Source organism: Cydia splendana, chromosome Z (assembly GCF_910591565.1).
Source record: "Cydia splendana chromosome Z, ilCydSple1.2, whole genome shotgun sequence".
Lineage (NCBI taxonomy): Eukaryota > Metazoa > Arthropoda > Insecta > Lepidoptera > Tortricidae > Cydia > Cydia splendana.
Genome location: NC_085987.1, coordinates 41862106 through 41883419, shown reverse-complemented (window position 1 = coordinate 41883419; position 21314 = coordinate 41862106). Strand labels below are relative to the sequence as shown.

General features: G+C 36.8%; 1 protein-coding gene and 1 long non-coding RNA gene across 5 annotated transcripts in view; both read left to right on the top strand.

The window, feature by feature from the left end:
- LOC134804163 (uncharacterized) overlaps positions 1–21314 on the top strand; it is a 157235-nt gene that overhangs the window by 78376 nt on the left and 57545 nt on the right. The window lies entirely within an intron of this gene.
- The window catches only part of LOC134804035 (FH1/FH2 domain-containing protein 3), a 90300-nt gene that overhangs the window by 57876 nt on the left and 11110 nt on the right, over positions 1–21314 (top strand). For 2 of the 4 annotated variants that reach the window (XM_063776906.1, XM_063776905.1), the window contains exon 3: positions 16340–16449. In XM_063776906.1, the coding sequence (XP_063632976.1) occupies positions 16340–16449 (110 nt within the window). Of the gene's footprint in view, positions 1–5086; positions 5379–16339; positions 16450–20238; positions 20527–21314 lie in introns of those variants that run through there. The other 2 variants (XM_063776907.1, XM_063776908.1) reach the window with 2 other exon arrangements.

The window sequence follows — 21314 nt, the reverse complement described above, 5'->3', positions numbered from 1 at the left end:
TTTATATAAAATGTTTTATGTGTCTAAAATCATCACCGTCGACCGGAAAAATCTGAACCTTTTTGTTTGCAGTGAAAATTATAGCATACCTATCGTACGATTGCGATTTTTCTTTTACTTATATCTTTTCCATGTTGTTGTTTAACACATGAAAAAATATGCAATAATTCCTTCACCGAGAAAGTACATTTAAAAATATTTAAAATTTTGTCACGAATATTCGTCAACACCGTCATGGTAATGTCAATGTGAGCTTATCTCAGTGTATGAACAACGAAATACCGCTAAAGGTCCTTGCCCTATTTTTCACTTTAGTATAGAATGCCAAAAATGATTTCACTATAAAGTCACATCACTGAATCGTGAGAAATATTACGAACAAATTTGTAAAACGTAGTTTGTCACAACAGAGCATCATCACCGTTATGCTTTGGTTTAAAAAAGTTACAAATGATATATTAGAAATAATTACTGAAATGAATGGCAAACTACATGAAGTTTATTGTGTAGCATAGACATTAACTACTATTATTCGTATTCTAGAAATAAAAACAAGAAACTCTCAAATCGTCATCACCATACCCATCATCACCGGGAAAAAATGACGACCGGCGATGATTTCATGTGTATGGTGATGACGGTTCTCAGAAACTTTTCTAGTTATTTTGCTATAATTCATTATGAAATTAAGCTGTATGTTTGAAAAACGTTCTCTATGTCTTCTAACACTATATAATGTCTACCTTATAAATGTAGAATAAATGTAGAAGAAGATATAACTATTTCTTTCACACTAGAGGATGCTTAGTTTTTAATTAACATTTTGACTGAAGTAGGCAAAATTTAGGTCATTTAGAACTTAGAACATACAAATGTTTTTTTTTTATAATCTAATAATGTAAATCGTGCAACTTAGAGTCTGTAATTGCATGTTAGTCGTGTTAAAACAAAGTATTTAAACAAGCAACATATATTAAGTTTTAAGCGACCATAGGCTACGGTACTGGCTCACTATCGTGATGGCTTTATGTTTTTTGATAATATTATATTAATTGATGTATATAATTACAGCAATTAATAATTATACCATTGGGTAGTCACCGGACCCAATACCTAACATTTTGTAACTTATGACATGCATTACAAGTAGGGGTCTTGCAACTTATAAAACACTGATTATATATTAATGTTTAGCTATTAAACAACATATACACGCTGAAATTTTTATCGTTTTGTTCCCGAAGCGTAGTGGTTAGGTATCGATTACACAGCCAAATAAAATTGTCAAAAAAAATCTAGCTCTTAGTTTCAAAATTGCCAAATAAATAAAAAATAATACAGAACTCGAAGCCGTGAGAATAAATAGTAACACAGAAAAATGCCGCCTCAAACCGTCGCCGCCGCCGCGATTTCATTCGTGCTGATTTTCTAAGGAGCTATCCCTCCCGCACCCCGCACGTCCCGCGGTTATGACTTGTGACTTATGACTTGTGGTTATGACTTTTTCGACGTGACGTCAGCGGTGTTACTACGTGTTTTACTCATTTCGTGAAACTGATTTTTCACTTGCTTATTTTTTTCATTTGAAGAGCTAGATTTTTTTTGACAATTTTATTTGACTGTATAATCGATACCTAACCTCTATGCTTCGGGAACAAAACGATAAAAATTTCAGCGTGTATATGGATTTAAATCATTATAGCTATTTTTAAAGTTAATTAATTATAACAACAAAAATACAAACTTGTGCAATGAATCAAACTATAAAAAAAAAAGTAATATATCATAAAAATTAAGCTCATTGGTAAGCCAGTAATTTTATAATATGACATAAATACCAAGTTATGCAGTAGATAAAAGAAGATGCGGGTTTAAACTGATAATAAGAGTACAATATTGTTAATATGATTTAACATTGAAAAAACCCAAAAAAATTAATGAATACATAAATTGCCTATTTCGGAACATAAATTATTTAAAATTATACAATAAAAATACTTGTTATAAAATATTATTTATATGAATAAAATGTATTTTTTATAATTTTCTAAAAATAATTTATGTAGCTAGTCTTATGTTCAAAAACATGTTATTTGTAATGTTTATTAAAGTTCTAAAGTCTTACAATTAAAAAAAGTTTTTGTTTTTTTAATACGTTTTTAATACATATGTAAATTAGTTCCCAAATCGTCATTACCGTACATGCAGTGTCATTACCGTCTATAAAAGAGTCATTACCATACCATGGTTGTCATCACCATCTTGCGTTTTTATTTTCCGAAAGCGATAACTTCAAATATAAGCCACAAATGATTGTATAAATACCATACATATCCTCAATATACAGCCCCCCATTACTTTACCCAGCTAGAATCGTGTTAAATTAAACATTTAAAAAAAAAAATTTTTTGTATGGTGAAATTTTTTGTGCTGAAATCCACCCAGATATGTTTGGGTTGTTTTATCGACATCTCACGATTTGAAACCAATAGTTCCTCCCAACTTTTGAGAAAAGTGACGAATATTCAGTCAGAGTTACACGTAGAACTCTTTAATGCACACCTCAATAAAAGAAAACAATTTAAAAATAATTACCAATTATTTGCAATTGTAACAGTATATTCCAAGATATGACCACTTAGAGCCACCGTACATCCTAAATGCAGCTTTTCGTATTTACCAGTTCGCTAACCTTACGTATGTTTCTACATTCAAGATGGCCGCTAGATTCTAGATACATTCTAGATCTGTGCTTGCCGCGTTTGAAGTTTGTAAATACCTAATAATAATGTCAATATAAAATGACATACAAAAAACCTAAAGCCGTCTATGCACGATCGTGATCCGACGTCAGTCGCTTAAAGGTCAAGCCGTGGGTCAGTGAGCATCACGATTCCACAATATATCGACCTTTATAATTGACGCGAATAGCTCTTTGTTTTAAACTAAAGAAAATACTTTCATTGTCAGGCCTTATATAAACAGAAATGAGTTGATTATAGAGATTAGAGACTTTTAATCTCCATTCAAGTGAAATTATGAGTAGCAGCCACGTCACTACCTCACTAGTTAGATGATTTCGGTAATGCCACTATTAATCGTACCGTACACCGGTCCCGACAGAATCGACAACAACAACAATATTCTAGGTGCAGCAGAAAGTATTTGGAATTAAGTAAATTAAAATTGCGCCTGTTCAATAAACTGTTAAAAACACCACTATTATGGCAGCTACCTAACATTTTATTCCGCACAGTACTTTTATCCTGTCACAATAAAATTTACCAAAGTAGCTAAGGCGGTAACTAAGGCTTTAGCGTTATGTATTAGATTGTTTTGACAGCTTCAGAAACAAATGCTGGCCTAGCTGTCAATACAGTGAATCCCTGGAACACCATTCCATTTGGCCACCTTAGTCACAAATTAATGTCACTATCGTAATTATCGTAAACAGTCTTATTTACTAGATTACTCGGTCAGTCCATTATTTTTCCACGAAATCGGATCCAGATCTACATTACCCTACATTGGCGTTACCCATAAAGCTCTTTTGACACACATCCTCAAATAACTAATCATCGCTTCCATAGTTTTTCCCGGGCCAAATGAATGCGTCCGCGAGCGGGCGCGCGCGCCGGCCGCCGTGCCGGGGCGACGACCTCAACACCGGAGACAAGACACGACAATGTTTTTGATGTTTTTTAAATCACTTAGCAGTAAATAAAGTGCACTTGATTTTCCATGTGCAGGTACACTTGAGGAGATCTCATATTGTTATTAGAACAACAAGGCTGTGATTTTCATGGATCTCCATCGCCTTAATCGTATGACCACTATTTTTTTGAAGAATGAAAAATTCTCTAACTATATCATGTCACCCGTAACATAGCCACATGGCCTCTTTTCACAAAAGCGACCAGCCAGCCAGCCACCATGTTGAGTGGTCATTGAATCAAAATAATGCACAAACCTATGATACTTCACATTTTAAGCATCGTTTTAGCTCTTCCGCTGCAGCATCTAAAATTTGATCTTTAATTAGAATCAAGTCAAATAATCCTCAAAAACCCCTTACGTAATTAATGGACGCCCCTTTAACCTTATAATCCCTCTCTTTTTTCGTCAGAGGTTAATTAATGGTAACAAAAAATACGTTAAACGGTTTCTCTTTTAAATTATTTTGGTTGTAATTTGGTTGATTTTCAACCGGGAATTGAACCCGGTCAAATCCATTAAAATAACCGGGTGGAAATATGTCACCAAAAGTTGATAGAACGAATAATCGTCGCTACAGAGCTTATATTTACGATCAAAAGAAAATGTTTTATACGATTCTTTATTCATTTCTTAAATTTCTCGACCTAGAGATTTAGAATGATTGCACTGGTTGAGTTTCACTGAGTGCCCTGAAAATCTACAATCTATGTCTAATACTTTACAATACGAGTATGTACCTACTATATGAAACACGAGCGTACCTATACGTAAGTTGAGTGGGAGTATTTAATGTATTTATTTATTTACATCGCATCCCGTTTCAGTGAACATTTCGCAATAGGCACCGGCACCTACCTACGTACGTCTAAAACGAGGTATTAGTCAAACCACGGGCTAATGTACCGGCTGTGTAAAAAGCTAGTGTCTAAAACATCTTATATACATGAAAGGATTTACAAAGATAACACGTTTTTATTCGGTTGTAAAAAACCTAAACATAACATTCGTTATCGTCAGTCGTCCACGTGCGTTTGCGTTGCGCCCGCCAGTCTTGGTGCTTCGCGAATCGCGACTTCACGTGTGCCGCATAACTTGGAGAAAAGTCGTGTTTGTGCCCAGATTACGTTCAAGTCAACGTACATTTGTTAACATATTCAACTTATTTAGGTGGATAATAATTATATGCTAATGCCCAGACAAATTTTAATTATAGAAAATTGCATTTCAACTAAAACTGAATTCGATTCGCCTAACATAAGTAATATAATATAATATAAAATATAAATACAAGATCGAGGAACCGTAAACCGCTATTTTAATGTTCAAAAATACTGGCTCCGCAATAATTACCCACAAAAACGTATTTCAGTGTAACAATGTGATACAAAATATCAGCCTGTGATTTGATAGACTTTTTAAAATTAAGGATAGATTAAAAAATGATTGAACTAGTTAAAGTGAATGATAGGGTAAATGGAAGTATGCGGGACCTGGTGGCGGATTCGTTCGTTTGCCGCGTGCAGTACTTGGATGACTTGGACCCTTTCATGGAGTACAACGTCCGGGAGCCGCCCAGGCCGCTCTACCACACGTTCAACACCACCATACCTCTGTCGTACCAGATTGCCTCAGTACATCGATTGCTGCAGGCCCCGCATAGGGTAAGTAGAAATTACAATATAGCTATAAGTAGGTACCTACTACATAATTCACTGGGATATGAATATAGCTACAAGTATTCATTAATTGCAAATTGCGAAGGTGATTAATATTAATGCAATGCATTAGTTCCTTCTTATCATTGTTCTAATATAAGTACATATGTAAATAAAAGAAGTTAAACTATTTTCGTAGATTACCGTATCAATAACAACTATCTGTTAGCTTTTTTAATTCAATGCTGAATCTGCAGACCTTAACTACGCCATACGTCCACACCATAAAACGATAAGGCTGTTTAGCAACTTTATCGTTTTTACGACATTTAACATCGATCGAATCGAATCGAATCGAGTGGTATAATTTCCACTTCCTATTCATTTTAAAGATCTCTATGAAATTATTTTTATAAGTTGAAAGAATGATGATCAACACTAAGTTAAAGTCACTCATTAGATATTCGGAAGTTTACGCATATGTGGTAGCCTACCACTGGTAGGTAACAAAGAAACTTCAGTACTAATCTATTCCTCGTATAGCGTGTTACTCACCGCGCCGTTCAGCTAAAATTATCTGTTCCAAATAATGCTCAGGTGTTGTAACGAGTGACATAATATTCATAAAGTTATTATTAAATTTGTGCAGCGAACTGGCACATAGGTATTCCAAACAAAATTATTCAAATTCTTGATCGCTACTCTGCTGGTATGCTGCTAGAGTCGGACCTAACTAGCATGGCTATATGAAAAAGTGTCGAAATCTGTTGATGATGAAAATAAAACACTTCCACATTTGGTTCGGTGAAATTCAGAGCAAAGTTAACGTAGAAGGACTCTACACGATGCTAAAAGCTAGAGTTTAAATAATTTAAATTGTACAAAACAATTATTTTATATGGTAAATTGACGAACAGAAATCGTAAATGTTATAGCATTTTCGGTGCAGCGGAGTTGTTTTAACGGAATGGGTATAAACAATTTCAACCCTAATGATTAATTAGCGTTAATTACGTTAATATTAACCTTAATTTACCATTTCAGTTGGAATTATCTATACCAATTCCGTTAAAACCACTCCGCTGCACCAAAAATGCTATAAAATTTACGATGTCCACACGATGTCTGTTGATGAACACCTTATGGTATTATAAGAAACTAGGAGGGCGATTTTTGAAATTCTAACGCTCGATTTCGTCACTCGAAAATCGGTGGAAAACAGTTAACTAATTTTTGATACGAGCAATAGAAATTGGGAATCTAAATAGTGGTATATTGACCACTCGTTTTAATTCTATTAGTAGAATTTAAATGCCTAGTAGAGGAGATATTATTGAACGAAATACACATTCAAAAACTATGACACACCCTAACTTTATTCAAGTCGTTGCTAAGTTAGCTTAAGCGGAGTCTGCGCGTTCGTTCTTTAAAAGCGGTCGTGTGTTTGGTCCTTCAAGAGGCGGAAGAGTCTTCAATTATCACTTAAGCCTGCCGCGTCGCACTCTGTCGCATTAATTGCTTTGTCCTCCAAAACCAGTTGGCCATTGTCCGTTTGCTGCAGCATGCTCGGATTTCCTTACCACTTAGAGCTAGCTTCTAGATTTATTTAATTACATCATCATCTTCCTGGCGGTTTCGATTCCGGCTTTTTGCCACTGCTCGTGGGAGCCTGGGGTCCGCTACGCAACTAATCCCAAGAATTGGCGTAGGCACGAGTTTGTCGAAAGCCATCTGACCTTCTAATCCAAAGAGAAAGCTAGGCCTTTTTTGGGCTTAGTCCTTCACCGAAAAGCAACTGGTAAATATCAAATGATATATCGTTCCGAAAATCTCATTGGTTTGAGCTCGCCGGTTTGAACCTCCAACCTAGATTGAAAGTCACACAGCGCGCTCTTTTATTTATTTAATTAATTACCCATGGTGTAAATATACACGGTGTGGCCTGTAACACGAGCAAAGAATTAAAACATAGATTGTACTCCTCAAACAGTGAGACTTTTGTTCAACAACTTTTAAAAATTATGAAGTATTTAGACTCCCTATTTTTCATACAAAATAAATATTATCTTCAATGGACGCCATCGCCACGCCATATTATTGTGATTGACGTTGCTTGTCATGCCTTAAACATAACAAAATTCGCAATACATTGCGTCTAACAATAAACTTTAAAGTGTAATAAAAATCAAACCACAAGTTATTTTTAAAAGTCGCTTAACAAATGTTGGTCAGTATGAGGAGTACAGCCTACAGTTTAATTTTTTGCTCATGTTACAGGCCACACCCGGTATAAACAAGTAAATTAACAAAGATTTTTTATTTCATTTCATAAACATTTCGGAGTCTTGAGTCACGAGGTTGCTTATGATTTATGGTATGATACATATATGTTTTTCGCCAATTGTTAGGTATTGGTAAATACTGTAAATTGGTATATTATTCTGCAGTAGATAGTGTGTTATAGTAACTATTTATATTTGTTGTAATTTGCTTACTTTATGAGTATAATTATTTTAAAGCAAATGCAACAGGTATGCAAGCATTATCGCACTGACAGTTAGTCGGTTTTTTAGCAAATAAACCTTGTATTTATATGAGAGGTCAATCACCCTAAGGACAGGATTAAAACAGAGCCATTACAAAAATATTAATTTAATTTCTCATGCGCGTACATTTACGTTTAACTTTATGGATGAGTACAGTTGCTTAAAGTAGACTGTTATGGGCTAAATGGGCTAATGCATAAAAGTGAATTGTTATTTTTAGGACCCTAATGCCTTAAACACCATAGTCAGAGCCACTTTGGTCGCCCAACTCCTCCCAAGTAGGGTTACCATGTTACGGCAGGATTCCCCTGACAGGTCAGGATTTTTGGTTCTTTGTCAGGGTTTCAGGGAGACTTGCCGTGTTTCAGATCTAGCTTAAGACGAAAGACCCGCGCCATTCCCTTTTCATACAAACGCAGTCATCGTTATCCTCTCTGGATATTAACATTATTAAAAATATTTTGACATAGGTAATTACAGCTATGCCCCTACGTTCGATTTTTTCGAATTTTTAATTGTTATAAGATTTAGGAGCATTTAAAAATATAATGAAATCTTTTTCACACCTAATTTTTACAATAATCAAAAAATCTAAAATAGTCAAACGTAGGAGCATAGCTATGGTTAAGGGGTTGTGCACGCGAGGTGTTTTCGGCTACTTTTTGACCCACCCTCCCCCGTGGTGATATTTGGTGAGGTTTTTGGCGACATCTCTATTGTATTTTTTTGAATTTTTTTCATCGACCTAATTTTAAGATAAATAGTATTGTATATAGAAAATCTTGTTTATTTTTCTATTTTCGTTAAATAGACTCACTATTTTGAAGTGCAGAGTGAAGATTTATATTTAACGAAACTGAGAAAAAGTATCTACTCATGTGGTAGGTTTTTTTTCTCAGTTTCGTTCACTGTAGAAAAATATGCATATTTTTCGCGACCCCCCCTCCCCTGTCTAACCTCGCGTGATTTGTGCACAAGCCCTAACGTACAATAAATTATATAAAAATATTTTCCTAAATGACTGATTACTGAATGTTTTTGAGGTAGGTACCTATAACGCAAATAACGCAACTGATAAAAACATCGGATGTATCCTACCTACTGATTTATTTATTTTAACACCGAAGGTGACTATTACGTATATAGCATTAGCACTTAGCGTGACATCAGCTGCCGTCATTCTGTTATGATGTAGGTACATGTATTTTCTTATATTTCCACTTTATAAGTATGTATTCATATTTGGTTACTTCACTATTAGAGTATTAGTTTTCACATTGTCCGATCCGATATCCGATTTCGGATGACCCTTGGAGAAAGTCAGCTGCTAGAGAAACATCAAGTTTTTTTGTTATTGCATTAACGCTTTCGTTTGAACAATAAACAATTACCTACCTAGGTATTAAATGATTTTTTTTTACTTAATAATGGCATCAGCAATGTAAAAATGCTCTTATGACTCTGACAAGATCATCAAAAGAAAAGAAATAACAGATACTAAACAGAAAATGGTAGTGCATTAGTTAAAACTATCCATTGTAAAAACAACGTTCTTACTAATGAATGTACTTTAGGTGTCGTTTGCATAAACGAAACTACTATTTGCCACCATTACTTTTGAGCTTGAAATAATATACATACATACCATTATCCATTGTTATTATGTAGTTGTAGACAGAATTGGGCATTTATTGGTTTCGGTACCTAGCTGCCATTAGGCGATTTACCAGGAAAATTATAAAGATACACTTATTAAGATGAAAATAAAAATAATATTGAGTATTAAAAATATTACCTAATATAAAGAAATTACACCATTGGTGCAGGGGTGAGTGTCAACCTCAAACAAATAGTAGATAATAATATGAATAAACGCGTTTTCCCGACGAGAATTTTTTTTATATTTTTTTAATTATTAATATGTTTTTACCTTGAAGGTAAGTATGTATAATATAACGTAATAAAACTAATAAACTAATAATACCTACCTAAGTGCACTAAATATGTTTATAGATGAATAATTATTACGCATATTGCATGTACAAGGTGAAAGATAATGGATAATGAGTAACGAGGAACTAACTGATAAGGACGTACCGGTACCGGTGTTACGCGAATTAATCAATACATATAATATACTTAATTAGGCACTTATACGTGGGCCATACTGAAAGTTTCTGGATTCTGATATATGAGACGACTTATGTTTTCTAAGTGGCCAGTACCGGAATTTTCAGTATGCCCTAAGTACCTACTCCGTGTGCCGTGCCAAAAAGATGTGAATCAAATAACGTGCTTTATGTAAAACTAAAACTAATGTTTATTAATAACCTACTTATATACAAGTGCTCCTGGAGCTATAACTATATAAAATTACTTTATAATAAAATTAAAAACTAAACTAATCTAAATTAAAATAAATCTAAACTATAACTTAGATTCTTTAGACTGTGTATAAATAATGTTGATTAACATCAAAAGTGGCCACAAAGTCATTCAACTCAAATCAAAAGCGATTATTATGCGCGCGACGGCCGGCTTGGGACGTGTCTCCATTTGAACACTATTTTTATTCCTTCGATACATACAGCGTAGCTAAAAGATACTTATCCCATTCTATCATGCATTAAACTCTATAAATTTTATCCTTATTGGACGAAGGCTTAGTTGTCATATTTATTATAATTATTAAATATGTACAACATTTTCGACGATTGAATTAATACTTAGCTATTAAATTCATTCAAAATAAATTTATAGGTAACGTGATATGTAGGTAACTATTAGCTGCATAAAATGAAATAAAAATGGAATAATCTGGCAGTAAATGAAAAATGCTGCTGATAAATAGGTAATTTTTAAGTGATGATAATGAATCAAGGGAATTGTTGGCAAGTGTAACATTTTCAGACCGTAGTAGATAGGACTAGCAAATACAAACTTTATGCGCTGACTCCCCGTATAAGTTCAGACGTTACTAATTGGAAGTTACTAAGTATATGTTTACGTAGGTATGAATGCAAAATAATGCCAGTCGTTCAGAAGCCAATAAAGAGTCAGCTACACTTGCCTTAACTGCTCAAATGAGGACACGGTCTTATCGATAAAAATCGCATTTTATTTCTCTTGAAATACGTGACTCGTTTCAAAGCCCAGGTGTTTTCCTGAGCCTCTGAGTAATCGGGCTGAAAACTCTGTCTCATCCAATCTATTTTTACAAGCTTTTATTTTACTCGCAATATTTAGTAGTTTATTTAGGTGAAATCTTGCAAGCAAAATATGACCAGCTGCATGGGGGCTGTCCATAAATTATGTCATCTATTTTTGACGATTTTTGACCCCCCCCCCCCCCCTAAAATCATCCAAAAATCATGCTTCGAAGGACCCCGTTTCCTCCTACGTCATGCTGCCATCATCCGATGTTCAGACCCCCCCCCCAAATTGAAATGACGTAATTTATGAATAGTCCGATGACCGTATTGACCCTACATAAGGGGACGTCCATTATTTACGTAAGGCGTTCTCAACTTCTTAACCAGTAACTAACTGACCTAGTTCTTCACTTCAAGATGCTGAATAAGTGATTAATTGCGTAACTTATGTACTTAAATATAGACATTTTATAAGGAATTAAGGAACCTGCACCTTAGAAACCAATTTTTAGTGTTCCGTACAAAACTTTGTTCACGGAACACTTATGGGATCACTTCGGTCTTGTTTTTTCTTGTTTAAAGAACTTGCAGTTTTGTCTGTGTCTATGTACGTATATTGTTATATTGTAGTTATTATTTCTGTATTTGTTCAGGGGGTCGCGGGTTCAAACCCCGGCTCGTACCAATGAGTTTTTCGGAACTTATGTACGAATAGGGAATGCAATCTCGCACCAAGATTGGCGATTCGAGATCTCGCACGAAAAATCTGAATCGAGATAGGGTGTTTCGAGATCTCGGCGGTCACACTTTCGAGATCGAGATTAATCTCGACGAGATCGAGATTTGACAAAGTAATTAAAAATGTGTTATTATGAGCAAATATTACGAAGAATTCCGTATACATATATACTATTTATTTAGTACGTCATGTTTTACTTTGAAGATAAAAATAACAAATTATCAACATTTAATAAAAAAAACTACTTTTATTAAAAAAGTAGGTATACAAGGTGTCCCAAGAAGTAGTGATATACTGAAGCTGGGACCTAGAGGTAGGGTTGCCAGATGGTCGGGATTTGGCGGGATTCTCCCGATTTTTAGCGTGCGTTCCCGATTCCCGACAAAGTGCAAATTGTCCCGAAAAACAGCTTCACGTTATAAAACAATAATTTCAAATTCCGAACTGTCATCGCGTCGAGCCGCTCGCCGCCGCGAATTTTTTTTGTTTGTTCAAGATCTCAAAGAATTTATACAATTTTTATATAAAAACGTCTATGGGCAGAGCGGCTGATGTAGTGCCAATAATGTAAAATATCGTTGTTTTTAATACAATTACAAATTTGAATGCCTTTATTTTCCCGATTTAAGTCCCAAAATCCCGAAAAAAATATATTTTTTCCCGATAATAGCGCCTTTCGATCAGGCAACCCTACCTAGAGGGCTATCTGAATCATCCCCATGTATGTTCCGCGATTTTTCGTATTTTTGGAGTTATGAGTTTTTTAATTTTTCACCTATCGCCGAGTACGATGAGATTTTTATTTATGGTGACGTGAATTATTGCGGTAGATGCTTAATTTTTTTTGTGTGCTAAGCTGATAGATAGGCCAATTCAGTATGGTAACATTTACTATCGTTAGATCTTTGAATGGAATTAAAAAAAACTCATAACTCCGAAAATACGAAAAATCGCGGAACATACATGGGGGTGATTCAGATAGCCCTCTAGGTTCTCTACCTCTCAGCTTCAGTATATCACTACTTCTTGGGACACCTTGTATATAATTATATGCAGCTCTAATTTGCATGTAATTATGAAAAAGTGGTAATAATTATTTTTAATTATACAAAATTGTAAGCAGAGTAACATGCTCTGTTGATATTTTTGACAAGCTCTCAGCAACTTACAAAAAAATGTAGGGTAAGCAAGCCAAATTCATAATTAATGTTCGAGATCTCGGAAATATTAATCAAGCTCTCGACCAAGATTGCTAAAATCGAGATTTCCTGTCAACGAGATTGAATCTCGAAAATTCGTGCGAGATCTCGCGAGATCTCGAAATTGCAAGATCGAGATTGCAGTCCCTATGTACGAAGTATCGTCATTTGATATTTACCAGTCGCTTTTCGGTGAAGGAAAACATCGTGAGGAAAACGGACTAATCCCAATATTTAAGGCCTAGTTTACCCTCTGGGTTGGAAGGTCAGATGGCAGTCGCTTTCGTAAAAACGTAGTAGGTACCTATGCGAATTCTTGGGATTAGTTGCCAAGCGGACCCCAGGCTCCCATGGCCGTGGCAAAATGCCGGGACAAGGCGAGGAAGATGATGATTATTTAATTATTTCGTGTCATTGTAACCTAACCTGTTAAACGTGTTAATCGAAACTGTCCGCTTCCGTTTTTCTGCTAACAGACTAACACGTTAATTTTATCCCGACTTCCCGGTCCCAGTTTCGTTGGGAATAAGGGACACTATTCCGGGCCGCTCCAGATTTCACGCTACATTCCGATCGGGCAGCGAGCGGACGACTCGCGCGAGAAAGAATGCGAGACACACAGACACTTACAATCAGGCCAATTCTAACGTGTACCTGATATCAAAACAATATTCGAATCTTATTGGAATAATATCTTAGCTGTCATTCGCGCGTTCATTTCGCTCGGATTTGTCCGATTTGTCTGTATTCGTGCGAGCGAGACGCTGTTTTTTACCCAAAAATATTCATGAATGTATTTAATCTGCAAAAAAACAATCTGAACTAAATCGACAAATTACGAAGGGTTTTGTGGCATTAGTATTATAATCTGACGCACCGTTTCATATTTTAAGGCAGGCAAATATTGTGAGGAAATCTGCATACATCTGCGAATAATTTCAAAAGGTGTACCTATGTAAAGTCCCCAATCCGCATTGGGCTAGCGTGGGGACTATAGCCCAAGTCCTCTCGCGCACGAGAGGAGGCCCGTGCCCAGCAGTGGGACGTATATAGGCTGAATTATTTTTATTTGTATGTCTTTCCATATCTCGGGACCATAGGGTCCCGGACCTTTGGGATGCATGCGTGGGGCCGAAGCCAACAGCACAGAGGCCCTTTAAGACAAGTTTGATGTTATTATTATTTAGGTGCCCAACTACAATTAGGTACTCGAGGGTCAATCGATTCTTAGGTCAAGCTTTCAGTGTTTAAGTAATACTGGCTCGACTGAGTGTAACTCTCTCCCGCGTTTTGTATAACAGTCCCCGTATAAAAGCATTATTGGTTACCCTGGCGGCCGGCCAACCGAGGACACGTGCGATGCACCGCCACTTACCACCTTGCCGTAGTAAACAACGTAACTCACAGCGTTATTGGCTTTGACTCAATTGATGACTGTGCGATGCGACATGGTTACAACTTGAAAGATCGTATCGTACGCAATATTGTAAGCGCTCAGCATTCTTCGGGACAGCTTCACGGTCCAGTTACAAATTCTTTTTGATTGTAAAAAAAATATGTTGTTACTTAATTTCTACTATTATTCTTACTATTTTTCTAGTCAATCGGAATACTAAAAATGGTCATATTCATATTACTCATATTAGTGTTGTTGATTTGCGAGGTGGTGACACCTAACAATATTTTATGTGATAACTAGTAGGGAATGTAGGAGTTAACCTAACAATAGTTTTATAGGTAAGTACCTATATTATACCTAATACTTAAACCTAAAAGTTGTTCAACAGAATTTAACGTCATAACTAGGGTTGCCAGATCGAAACGCGCTATTATCGGGAAACAAGATCAATCTTTCGGGAATTTGGGACTTAAGTCGGGAAAAAAAAATACATTCAAATTAAAGTAATTGTATTAAAAACAACGATATTTTACCTTATTGCCACTACGTCAGCTCGCTCGCTCTACGACAGTTCGGAACTTGAAATTATTGTTTTATAACTTGAAGCTGTTTTTCGGGACAGTTTTCACTTTGTCGGGAATCGGGAACACATGCTAAAAATCGGGAGAATCCCGCCAAATCCCGACCATCTGGCAACCCGAGTCATAACCTTCGCAGTTGAAAATTTTTTGAGCACATGCGTATTCGCTTTGCTTATATTATTATACCTCATAATATTATACAGTTGCCGACTCTTCAATACATCAATAAACATTGAATTTTACGACACCATAATAATATTTTGTTGCGTGGCGAATCTCACGGCTAAGTAGGTATTTATTTAGTTACCTACATCCAAGTGATGTCATCTTTGTAGGTACTTGGCGTTTAAGTGTTAAGTCTAAAAATATCTGATTTATTGATAAATTAGTTGAGTAAATACATTTTGTAGCCTTAGCATTAGCATTTATTAAGCTGAATCTAAGGGAAATTGTTAAATATTGTGATGAATTTTTAAAGTTTATTAATAGTCATTGGGTTATGAATCTTTTGGCGCTCCCGCAAGCCTTATAATTCGTGCTGTATCCTACTGTATCAATTCATTTTGAATAATGCATTATTTCGTAGAAATAAAGAAGTAGAAGAACTGTGAAAAATTGAACCTAACTTATATTCATAAAAAATATATGATGCATACCCGTATACCACCACGGATTAATAATATAAATAATCGCCCGCACACTTAAGAGTTCAGTTTACAGGTTGATAGTTTTACATCAAGTTAATACTTGATCGATGATATAGTTATTGTACGACTTTAACGCCATCTGTAGTAGAGCCAAGGAATTAGTATGTCAGCATATGCAACAAACAAACCGCTCGCTGCTCACATGCGCAACATATATGCACAAGTGTTCAGGCCGGAAGGCAGATAGCGCTGCAACACGTAAGGTACAGTCGGTTCCCTAACATGAGTATCCACTTTTCTATACAACTAGTATGGCAACTTGGGTACTTAAGTTGGGGAACCGACCGTACAGTCAGCAGCATTCTAACTGCTACAAACAGAAGCCATGTGGCTACATTATGCGAATTTTGAAGAAAAATTTTAAGATCATTTATAATTCCTAACCAACGTGGCTACTTCTGCTGCTAACTGTGCACACTTACAAAAATTCAAAAATATGTATAATTTTTCAATACGAATAAGTAGGTATTATAGAATCAAAGTTCAATTTCTATGAACTGTAATTAGCACACGAAAATAATACAACATGTAGCTACTAGCTATATAAAATAAAAGGATTACTTATGAACAAAATTCCCGTGAAGGCATACCGCTTTTATACAACGAAAGACGCTCATTATTAACAAAGTGTTTTTTGTCAACAGTTGGACGACGCGACCCTGCAGGTGTTCAAAGATGGCGACTACGGGCCGTACCTCGACCTGGACTCCACGCTCAACGAGCAAGACGAGGAGCTGGAGGGCCTGCAAGAGAGGTACGACTATACACCATGTACTTGCAGTACAGAGACGGACGACGCGACCCATCAGGTGTTCGGAGATGGCGACTACGGGCCGTACCTCGACCTGGACTCCACGCTCAACGAGCAAGACGAGGAGCTGGAGGGCCTGCAAGAGAGGTACGACTATACACCATGTACTTGCAGTACAGAGACGGACGACGCGACCCATCAGGTGTTCGGAGATGGCGACTACGGGCCGTACCTCGACCTGGACTCCACGCTCAACGAGCACGACGAGGAGCTGGAGGGCCTGCAAGAGAGGTACGACTATACACCAATGTACTTGCAGTCCGCTGTAGAGACGGACGACGCGTCCCGTCAGGTGTTCGGAGATGGCGACTACGGGCCGTACCTCGATCTAGACTCCACGCTCAACGAGCACGACGAGGAGCTGGAGGGCCTGCAAGAGAGGTACGACTATACACCATGTACTTGCAGTCCTCTGTAGAGACGGACGACGCGTCCCGTCAGGTGTTCGGAGATGGCGACTACGGGCCGTACCTCGACCTGGACTCCACGCTCAACGCACGGCTTTTGTCAGGATATTCCATGTTTTCATAAGGAAAGCCTTCTTCCACTTCTTATTCGTAATGTGAGGAGAACACCTTTCAGCGTCAGTAAGGCGCTCATCCAGTAAACTCGTAAGTGGCAGCTTCAAGGTCTGCATAGAAACGGCCACATGCGAATTGTGACGTCACAACTCGTCACAGTCAGTGGGGCCCTGATTGAATGGATGTGCGTACGCGCGGCCCCGCCGCCGGTGCACTTCCTCTTCCCCCTATCCCTCCTGCTCGTCAATGAACGGTGTAGCCCACCATCCATTAGGACAATTTTGATACTGGCACTGTTGGCCAATACTTACAGCTCCATTGTGCTGATTTTACTAGAGATGCACCGGATATTCGGTTACTATCCGGTATCCGGCCTATCTGGCCATTATTTTAATATCCGGCCGGATACCGGATAGTGACCTACTATCCGGCCGGATACCGGATAGTAACATTGCTTGATTTCGGAGTAAACAATTTGGATTTAAGAAACAGTCACGGTCATAATCGTACTCGTTTATTATTTAAAAACAATTTAAACTTTCAACTGACTTGCACGCGCACTCGGCGCACTCATTAGAACCTAGAATGAGTCCGCGCGAACGTTCACTAGGAAACAGATCAAACCTGCACAATGCGCACCTGAAAAACCGAAATGAAGGTATAGTTGAGCCGGCCGAATATTCGGCGGCCGGATACCGGATATCGGCCGATGGTCAGGCCGAATATCCGGTATCCGGTACCCGGCCAAACAACTATCCGTTGCATCTCTAGATTTTACCCGACTTCGGCAACAGCAGGGTAAACAGGGACTTTTAAGAATCTATGTACTGTAAAATGTGCCTACTTTGCTCCAAAGTTGGAAATTTAAAATAATTTTTAATTTATTATATTGTTATAAGTGTTTTCATTTATATGCCGATTTAAAGTAAACTATCACTAATATCAATGAGATGAACACTAAAATGAGATTGTGATACGAGTATAGTTTTCATATATAAAAATTATTGCAGCACACTTACCCAGTGGGGAGTAAAGTAGGCAAGACACAGGCTACAGTTATGTAGGTATATATATTATGGGATAATTTTTGGTTAGTTTACAATAGCGGGGTACATTTTCCGAAGTCCTTATTTTTTAGTCCCACTGGCTGGGGTAGTGGAAATTTTTGATTTATTATGATTGACTGCGATTTAGCTTCTCCTAACGAGATTGGCTTACATAACAATACTAGTTTTTTCACTCTGTCTTGTTTACAAATTAAATTACTATATATTGTATCCAACTGTACAAGTAAAAGGTAACCTTTCACTGATAACCTATAGGTAACAATATTCGTATCTGTGCCTAAATATAATCAATTTACATTATTTAGCTAAAGCGGTACCAATAGGTACATTTGTGCTATAACTATAGTAGATATGATTTATTTGGTCGGTTAACCAATAAATGTTTTAAGTACCCTAAATTTACAAATTCTTTGTTTACTTTTATTTAAATACCTAAAGATACAGATACTATACAAAAAAGTTGGGATATTTAATTATTTACCTAGTAGATAAGGTCCTGGCGGGTTAAGGAGTGCACCGGGACCGGGCGAATCTATATAATGTTGCACATCAAGTAGGGTGCCCACAGTCTCTCATTTTGTTGGACATTGGTTCACTTTTCGGTCTCCTACTACAAAAAATATTGTAGATATACCTTTTTTTCGGTTTTTTAAACCAAAAAAGTTTTAGAAAACATGTACTCACATAACATATAACTGGATTTTTCTACTTTTTGAATTTTGAAACCCTAATTATTAAAATAAATTTAATAATAATGACTTTCACTTCTTTTTATAATGTTAAATATAATTATTTTGCATTAAAATTATTTATTTGACGCTGTGATCTAATTACTGTCAATTTAGTGTGTGACGTGTATGGCTAATTATACAAAAACTATATGACTAATTCTATCTATAGAAAGCCGAAGCGAAACCGTGAGTGCGTCGTGGCGGTTTTTCGAGCCGATGAAGGTGAACCCGCGCAAAAACTGGGTCTCGCGCACACAATGCACTTGCACTGCGGCTACAGGCTGCTCTTATTATAAAAATGTAGTGCAAAAATATTTACGCTTAGCAGACCGTTTTGAACTATAGTGAGCCAGCAGGTTTATACCTCTCGCTCTCGCATCGAATGATGAGCCCTAAGACAGTTCGTTTTTAGGGTTCCGTACCCAAAGGGTAAAAACGGGACCCTATTACTAAGACTTCGCTGTCCGTCCGTCCGTCTGTCACTAGGCTGTATCTCACGAACCGTGATAGCTAGACAGTTGAAATTTTCACAAAAAACAGAATAAAATAAAGATTTAAATGGGGCTCCCATACAACAAACGTGATTTTTGACCAAAGTTAAGCAACGTCGGGAGTGGTCAGTATTTGGATGGGTGACCGTTTTTTTTTTTTGCTTTTTTTTTGTTTTTTTTTTTTGCATTATGGTACGGAACCCTTCGTGCGCGAGTCCGACTCGCACTTGCCCGGTTTTTAGGGTTCCGTACGCAAAGAGTAAAGCGGGACCCTATTACTAAGACTCCGCTGTCCGTCCGTCCGTCTGTCTGTCACCAGGCTGTATCTCACGAACCGTGATAGCTAGACAGTTGAAATTTTCACAGATGATGTATTTCTGTTGCCGCTATAACAACAAATACTAAGAAGTACGGAACCCTCGGTGGGCGAGTCCGACTCGCACTTGTCCGGTTTATTGTATGGAATATCTATCTGCCACGTAAAATATTTGTAGACATTATTTTTACGGGTTTAGCACATTAATTTATTTTAGAAACGTAACATTTCTTCTTCTTCCTTGCATTAAACGTTACATTAAACTAATTAAAATACAGTAAAAAATGTTTAAAATTAAGCCGAACGAATAAACTTGAACTTGAACAACCAAACGGATGGACCCTGCACGAGGTCTTACTTAGGTAGGTACCTCTGTTTCGAACAACAACTAATCGATGTTTTCATGATAACAACTTTGGTGAAACAACACCACATTCGTTTTCAGAATATTCCGTATTTACCTAAAAAACTATATTGTCGTAAATTCCCACCCATCAGTTGAGACTTAGTCAATCTATCGCTGGACAAGGAGGCATATCTTCTACTTTTATTGCGTCTAATAGGTACCCTGGTACCTACTACACTTTGCAAACGGTGCGTCAACTTCTTTCATGCCGTGTATACCCAATCTCTTAATTTAGGATAATAAAATGATGCATTATCCCTATCCCGATCGCAAACGAGGCCATCCTACCGCATCCAGTCGCTCGTCCGACCGAGCGAGCCGCGACATTCATACCTGAACAAGTGAACACCCCGTATGTAATAGAAAATGGATGTGCAAGATCTTGCCGATGAGCCGGTGGGACAGAGTGACTCGAGCATCGCGGAGATAGAGGAATTGTGGTTGACGTGCTTGCTGGTGCCAGACATGCTCGAGGAGGATGAAGACATGTGAGGGTTTTTGTGTTTTCTCCTCTTTGGTTTCGTGATTTTGTGTTGTTTGGGACTTTACAGGATAAAAAAATGTTGGTTTTTAAAATAATTAAGTGACATACAATATTAAGTTAGCTTATAAAATGTACCTAACATTTTATAAGCTCCCTTCGGTTGCGGGTTGCATTAAATTTTAATATTTTCGGATTTATTATTTATTTTTAAACTAGTACGATAAATTCATGCTCTGAGCAATTTTGGTTTAAAGATAAACGTTTCTAGTAGGAATACCTACCTGATTAGTGATTAGTGATTACAATTGCAAACGGTAATGCGGATATGAATCAGAGCCAAAACATCGGTCGAGATTTTAAGGCTACTAATACAAAAATAATGTATTTCAATTTAAAATGGAGCTATAGTAATACTCAAAATAAAAAAAATCGACCCAACAATCTTCCAAAATCACCTTTGTATGAAAACCCACCTCACCCCAATTAAATACGAGGGACTACGGGGTGAGGTGGGATTTCCTGTTTATCGTCAAAGTTATGAAATGGAACTACCCACAAAAAATTATTATTTACACCATTCAGTTTGCATATGTAAAAATAAAATGTTATCGAGGTTTGAATGTCAGTTTTGCGCCTACTCACCCCATTTTACGGTACAGCAAGTAAAATATGATAATTTCACTAATCACATATCTATGCTAGTAGGTGCTAGGATATATCAATCTTTGGCCTAAAAATTAAGTAACAGTGTATTCTTAAGCTTGACGTATTTTGTTAGTACTTAGTTGCCAG